Source organism: Oryza brachyantha, chromosome 7, assembly GCF_000231095.2.
Source record: "Oryza brachyantha chromosome 7, ObraRS2, whole genome shotgun sequence".
NCBI classification, from domain to species: domain Eukaryota; kingdom Viridiplantae; phylum Streptophyta; class Magnoliopsida; order Poales; family Poaceae; genus Oryza; species Oryza brachyantha.
The window spans coordinates 4,223,699-4,230,807 of NC_023169.2; the positions used below are offsets into that span (position 1 = coordinate 4,223,699).

At 43.7% G+C, this 7,109-nt stretch overlaps 1 protein-coding gene across 1 annotated transcript; it reads left to right on the forward strand.

Moving 5' to 3' along the window:
* The first annotated feature begins 4,431 nt into the window (after window positions 1–4,431).
* LOC102718095 (protein SLOW WALKER 1) lies at window positions 4,432–6,271 on the forward strand. Its single transcript, XM_006657506.1, has one exon. It carries the CDS (start codon window positions 4,517–4,519, stop codon window positions 6,119–6,121), a length of 1,605 nt encoding a protein of 534 aa, XP_006657569.1. The 5' UTR covers window positions 4,432–4,516; the 3' UTR covers window positions 6,122–6,271.
* The last annotated feature ends 838 nt before the right edge of the window (window positions 6,272–7,109 follow it).

Below are 7,109 nucleotides of genomic sequence, written 5' to 3' on the forward strand. Positions count from 1 at the left end.
CATTAGCACATATGAGCAAATTTCTTCCAAACCGTGCAAATAGTTATTTTTAAATTATATTAATGCTCTATACATTTGTCCAAAAGTTCGGTATGATATGTGACCACGAAAATATTTTGGAACTAAACGGGCCTAATTGTGTGGTTCACTTTTTTTTTTCTTTGATAACGGTAAAGAAACGACCTCTACATCAATGGCGAATGTACGCAGCACACAAGTTCTTGGTAGAGTTCTTAGACCCATAAATCTACAAATATGGACACACAAACCCCCAAACGAGCATTTAATTAGGCTCCAACGGAACAACACATACCTAAAATCTTGGAATAATCCCAAGCATAATCTTAAAATACATTACACCACACGAATATATCATTAAGCTTCCAATCTTCTTCTTTTGTTCCACATTGTGTGGTTCACATGCATCCACAAAAATTAGAGTGAAAAAAAAATGAATTTTGCCTAAACATAAATATATGCTTGTAGTCCCTCGTTCTGCCCTACTTCATCAGTGTTCTAATTTACTTTCGTGTGCAATCTCATACTACTAGCTACTGCTACCTCCTTTTCTTCATGTAAGAGGTTTGACTTTTTTAGTTGCAACGTTTGACCATTTGTCTTATTCAAAAATTTAGTATAAATATAAAAAATGACAAGTCATGTTTAAAGTTCTTTTGGTAATAAAGTAAGTCACAAGCAAAATAAATAATATTTCTATAATCTTTTAAATAAGACAAATGGTCAAACCTTGTAAGCAAAAAAGTTAAACATTTTACATTATGAAACGGAGGGAGTATTAGTTTAAATCTATCTCTTAGTACTTGTGCATAATTTTAAAGTCTCAGTAACAGGCTTAACCTCTCCATCAGTTCGTGATGGCCATCCTGAAGAATACAAGATAGTAGGTATTGCTTTCCTGCTAATTATGGCCTCACACCAATTAGAATGAGAGCCCAAGATGCTAGACAATTCATGACAAACTAGTTGGTCGACGATAAAATGTTGGTGAAACAGAATACCCTGGGGGCCGGCACATATGGCTGCTTGAGTTCAACAGAACATTCTTTCTAGTATGCACGATCAGCTCAAAATCGACGATATCTCTGAGAAGATAAATTTCTTGACGATTCTAGATAAATTTCTTGATGATTCTCAGTCCTAACCGGTAAGACCCAATTTGGGTATCAAATTAAGATCGCTACTACATACTTCAGATTTTCAATGAAAATTCTCAGTGTACGTTTTCCTGAAAGTGAATGAGCTCACTGTGGAAAGAAATGAGGGTCATTGCTGGTTATATATAGGATGACTATTTAGTTTATATGGTGTGACTTTCATTTGATTATCTGATCCTGAAGGAGCTGATTTAATGCAGATTTTTAGATAATGGAAGCTTTACTGATCTCAGTGAAATACATCCATACGATACAACAAATCTGCATAACTAATATGTACACAACCATAATTTAATACAGATATAAGCACTACAACCATAATTTAATACAGATACAAGCACTAGATGCTCTTTGATTTCCAATTCATTGATCACGTCAAAATTGGATTCTACACATTTACATATATAATTCATATTTTGGGCTCCAAATTCTGCTGATAAATACCAGAAGTACCTGTTATGTTGCTAGTAAACATACAAGTCAAGGTCGAAACTTCACTCTTCTGCTAGGAAATTCATTGTTAATCCACGGATAATCTACTTCATTTGAAACATGTACTACTTGAAACGATGTTCATACTGTTTACTTCTTACATTCCTTAGGAAGTTCTGATAATATATACCAGAATCATCGCACAGTTCTACGTACAAAACACCCAAGTTTCGACCCCTAATCTTTGAAGGTTCTATTACAATCATTTCAAGAGTACGAGATTTAGGGGTTTTTTTAGATGTGGCTAAACTTTTTAGCCCCATGTCACATCGGATGTTTGGACACTAATTTGAAGTATTAAACATAGACTAATAAAAGAACTAATTTCATAAATGAAAGCTAATCCGTGAGACGAATCTAGTGAGCCTAATTAATCCATAATTAGCAAATGTTTACTGTAGCATCACATATGGTAATCATGGATTAATTAGGCTCACTAGATTCGTCTCACGAATTAGTCCAAGATTATAGATGGGTTTTATTAATAGACCATGTTTACCATTTATAAATAAGTGTCTAAATATCCGGTGTGACTAGGGGCTAAAGTTTAGCCCCTAGAAACAAACACCCCCTTAGCCTGCAAGTCATAAACCGTTAGTAATTTGTGCTAAACTCACACAATTAACAAGGACACATCCTAGAGAATAATCAGTTGCACTGTTGAACCATCGCGCATGGCCATGTTTACTAAATCGACAATATTTTTTTGCACTAAGAAGTAAAAATATTGCTGGATGTAAACAGGTATTTGGTTTCTTTGACGATGGCGTTTTCACCTAATCAATCTCTAAGCTCCACAAAACCCAGTTAGTGGTGACAAGTCTTTCAGGATTACTTCATGCCTTCCTGGGTATAGGCCTGGTTCTGTGCAAGCTCCTCAATGAGTGGCTCAGACACGCCAGGTAGGACCAAGCTATATATAAGATACTTCTCCTACAGTGCACGGTGCTTTAAGTAGGCCCCACGAAAAATTTTCTTACTATTTTTTACTCCTCCTTTTTCCTCTCTCTCCCCTGTCTTTTCGGTTCCCCCCTCTCTTGGCTCCCTCTCTCCCTCTCTCTTCGGTCTCCCCTAAGCCTCTCTCCTTCTCTACTGGAGGCAGCGGCTGCCGGCATAGCTCGGGCAGCGGAAGAGCGCACTGAGGGCGGCCCGGATTTGCGGTGCAGTGGCCAACAGCGGTCAGAGCGGCCTGGATGTAAGGATCGGCAACCGTCGGCGCTCGCAGCTGCGTGGATCAATGGGGCGGCCGGTGGCGCTCACTGCTATGGGGATCGACAACGCGGCGGCTGAGGGCGCAGATCGAGTTTGGTGACGGCAGCTCCCGGTGGCGCTCGCTGCTCCGGGGATCGATGGCGCAAATCGAGCTCGGCGACGGCAGCTCCAGTCCGGGCGACGAGAAAACAAGCTCGTGCAGTGGCGGTCGTCACCGGTTAGGAGATCGTGGTTCGCGTCACCGGTCACCCTTCCTATGTCTTGCTTCCTAGGGCGACAATGCGGTGAGAGCCATGCCTTTACTAGGGTACGACCCTAGCCTAGCTGGAGAACTCCTATGTGACGAGTCGAGACTTCTCGCTACATAGGAGGACTATGCATGCCTTCGTAGATCTTGAAGTTGGTTCTACAAAATAACCCTATTATCGGATCTTGTGGCAGTTTTGCGAGGGCTAATTTACCGATGCTTCTCAATCCTAACACCGAATTTTTGCTGACTGAAGCAGCAATGTTTCTATTCATTTCAAACATTCTGGTTTGGCTGCAGTTCAGAAGAGAGTTTCCCACATAAGTGTTAGTGAACGACTACATACTGGAATAAGCATGAGTGGTACGGCTATGTTCGTTTGTATAGATTTTTCCAAATTATTTATCGGATTTTGCACACACGTTTTTTTAACCGTTAAATGGTGTGTTGTTTTGCAAAAAGTTTCTATATAGAAACTTATCATCTCACCGTTCTAGAATAGATTTTTAACTCTTACTATTCTAAAGTAGATTTTTGATTCTATTGTTTATACCATTAAATAGCAAGAAGAAATTAGATAATCTTTTATCTTTCATCTATCAAAAGAAAACGTAGCCTATATATAGATGGCACCTGATCGACCTATGGTGTGCTCTTAAATATTGTGATTTCCTCGAATGCAATGTTCACCCTAAAATACAGTGGTACAAAGTGTTATAGTTTTTTTTTATCCTTTTACAGTACATTTTACTAGTGATGATAGTAGTGTAGTAGAATTAATCAAGATGGTTAATTTGACTTTAGACTTCCGTTAATGTGGTAATAGGGGTATTTTGTCTTGTTTTCTAAGTAACCCCAAGAAAATTTCTCTTGTTATCTCAGCTGGCTGCCGGCTCTCACAGCTCACACCTCACGAGTGCTGCTGGCTGGCGATTATTTTTAGTTTTGAAACATTTTTAATAAATTATTATATCATTAAAACCCTTTGATTAAATATTTTTACTGTATGAACCAGTTCATCGTGAATTGTATAACTTGTTGTAAAGCACATGTATATTACTCATTCCATTCTATATTATAAGACTTTCTAGGTTTATTTATAGTCTTCAATATATCAATGTATATATTTTATATATGTGTCTAGATTCATTAGCACATAAATAAATCTAATCAATGCCAAAAAATCCGGAGGAAATACTAATTAAAGGGAAAAAAAAAAGATCAGTTCAGCATCCCCGGGCCGGGCCAACGCCATTTCCCCATTCTCTCCTCTTTCCGCCGCGGCCCACCTCGAAGAGCTCCAAAACCCATAAACCCTCCCTCCTCTCTTCTCTTCTCTCCCCCCACCGCTAGGGTTTCGCTCCGCCACCACCACCTCGCCGCCGCCGCCATGGCCGCCGACACCTCCAAGCCCTTCTTCCCGGCGGCGCCGCACTCCGCCCTCGTCCCCTCCGGGCGCAAGGCCTCGCGCCTCTCGCCGGAGTCCTCCTACTGGCGCTCCTTCCGCGCCTCCGAGCTCACCTCCCCCAGCGAGTTCAACGTCACGCACCTCGCCTTCTCCCCGTCCCCGTCCCCGGCCCCCACCCTCGCCGCCTCGTGGGCCACCTCCGTGCTCCTCTTCTCCGGGGACCCCCTCTCGCCGCTCCCGCGGCTCTCCGTCTCCGACGACGTCACGTTCTCGCCCTCCTTCCGCTCCGACGGCGCCCTCCTCGCCGTCGGCGACAAGAAGGGCGTCGTCCGCGTCTTCCGCCCCGACAAGAAGTCGTCGGGCCCGCTCCGTACCCTCAGGGGCCACTCCGCCGAGACGCGCGTCGTGCGGTACCCGGTCGCCGGCGGCGACAAGGTCCACCTCTTCACCGCCGGCAACGACGCGCTCCTCTCCTACTGGGACGTGCCCTCCGAGACGCCCGTGTTCACCGTCCCCGCCGCCCACCGTGACTACATCCGCGCCGGCGCGGCGTCCCCCGTCGACCACAACATCTTCGCCACGGGGTCCTACGACCACACCGTCAAATTGTGGGACGCCCGCACGGGGCAAACCCCGTCGTTGTCCTTCTCACATGGCGAATTGGTGGAGAGCGTGCTGTTCCTGCCGTCGGGCGGGCTGCTGGCGACGGCCGGCGGTAACATGGTCAAGATTTGGGATGTCATTGGTGGCGGGCGGCTCGTTCACTCGGTGGAGAGCCATGTCAAGACGGTGATGGCCCTCGCGCTAGCGAAGATGAGCAGCACTGGGGAGACCCGGTTGCTTAGTGCAGGGAGTGATGGTTATGTCAAGTGCTTTGATTACGGTGAGCTTAAGCTCACGCACTCGATGCGATACCCGATGGAGCTGCTTTCTTTGGCGTGCTCGCCCTGCGGGACAGTGCTGGTTGCTGGTTCTTCAAAGGGTGTGATCTTTATGGGTAGGAGGAAAAAGAAACAGACGGAGGATGATGAGGAAGAGGGCAAGGGTGTTGGTGGTGAGTTTGATTGGGCACCACCCAAGCCAGAGAAGACACGGTTGACGCCATCTAGCCATAGGTACTTCCTCCGCGGACAGAATGCGAAGGCTAAGAAGGGCGACTTTGTGATTGAGAAGCCTAAGAAGGTGAAGTTCGCTGAACACGATAAGTTGCTGAGGAAGTTCAGGCACAAGGATGCTCTAGTTTCAGCCTTAGCACAAAAGAATCCAAGGAGTGCTGTGGCAGTGATGGAGGAGCTAATTGCAAGGAGAAAGCTGGTCAGGTGCATTGGAAATTTGCAAACGAAGGAGCTTGAAAAACTCCTGCTGTTCCTGCACCGAAATGCAACCTTGCCCAGGTATGCAAGGTTCTTGATGGGGGTGGCAAACAAGGTGCTGGAGATACGTGCGAATGATATCCGGTCAGATGAGAATCTAAGGGGTTGTATTAGAAATCTTAAGAGAATGGTGACAGAAGAGATTCAGATACAGCACACATTGCAGGGGATTCAAGGGATGATTTCACCTATGCTTGTTCTTGCCAGTAGATGAACAGGTGCTTTTCTTGTATCGGAGTTTTTGTATCTGTTAGATTACAGTGAGGGATGCCATACATGATGATGTATGCTAGTTCACAAACTATTCTTGCCACTAAAATTTTGGCTGTCAGGTTGATCGATATATTCTCTTGTGCTGCGAAAAGTTTTGTTCAGTTCATTTCCAGCTATGGTCATCTTTTCACATTGTCTTTTGAGTGTTGCAATGGATTGTTCATTGTGCGATTTAGCTATTTTTTCAGCTAACTTTTCATGATCCACTGTCTTTGTGGTGTAGCAGCAATGCACGCCATGCTTTTGGTCAGTTTTGTTTGCGGTGCACTGGTGGTTCGGTTTCGAACCGCCAGTAGGATTTTTGTTGCGAGTTGTGATGCATACTCCTACACTATTTGTAATGTATTTCATGCACCGGATATCAGTGTGGCACATTTTCACTGTTACTATTATCTTTTGTGTTATTGTGAACGCCTGAACAGCAATTTTATGTTATCGTGGAAAATAATGGTAATACTTGGGCCGCAATGCTTAATGCTGCTCTGCACATTGTCAAAGCTCATTTCATTGCGGCTTTTTGGGTGGATTTGTGTTTTTCTTCTATATAATTTGTGAGAAAAATCCTGATGTCTCGTCTTACACTATATATTTTCATATTGTCGCAGTATTGTTAGTATAACATGTTGTCGATGCATATATCTTTGCAAATAGAACAAGTAATGTTGAGTGAAATGGCCCTGATGGGGGCACCTGGGCACCCAACACAGTTATCACCAAAATGTTGATATGCTGTTGTAATTGCAGTCACATAACTGCAACTTAGACAATAGACAGTCATAACGATCTGCATGAGTGCCAAGTAGATTTTCTTTTTGTTCTACAAATGTATGGTTCATTCAGATGGCATGGCTAATAAGATATCACAATTTTCAATGTACACCTAAGTGCATAATGTTTTAAGTGAATTTTGTACGAATTGGTTCATTTTT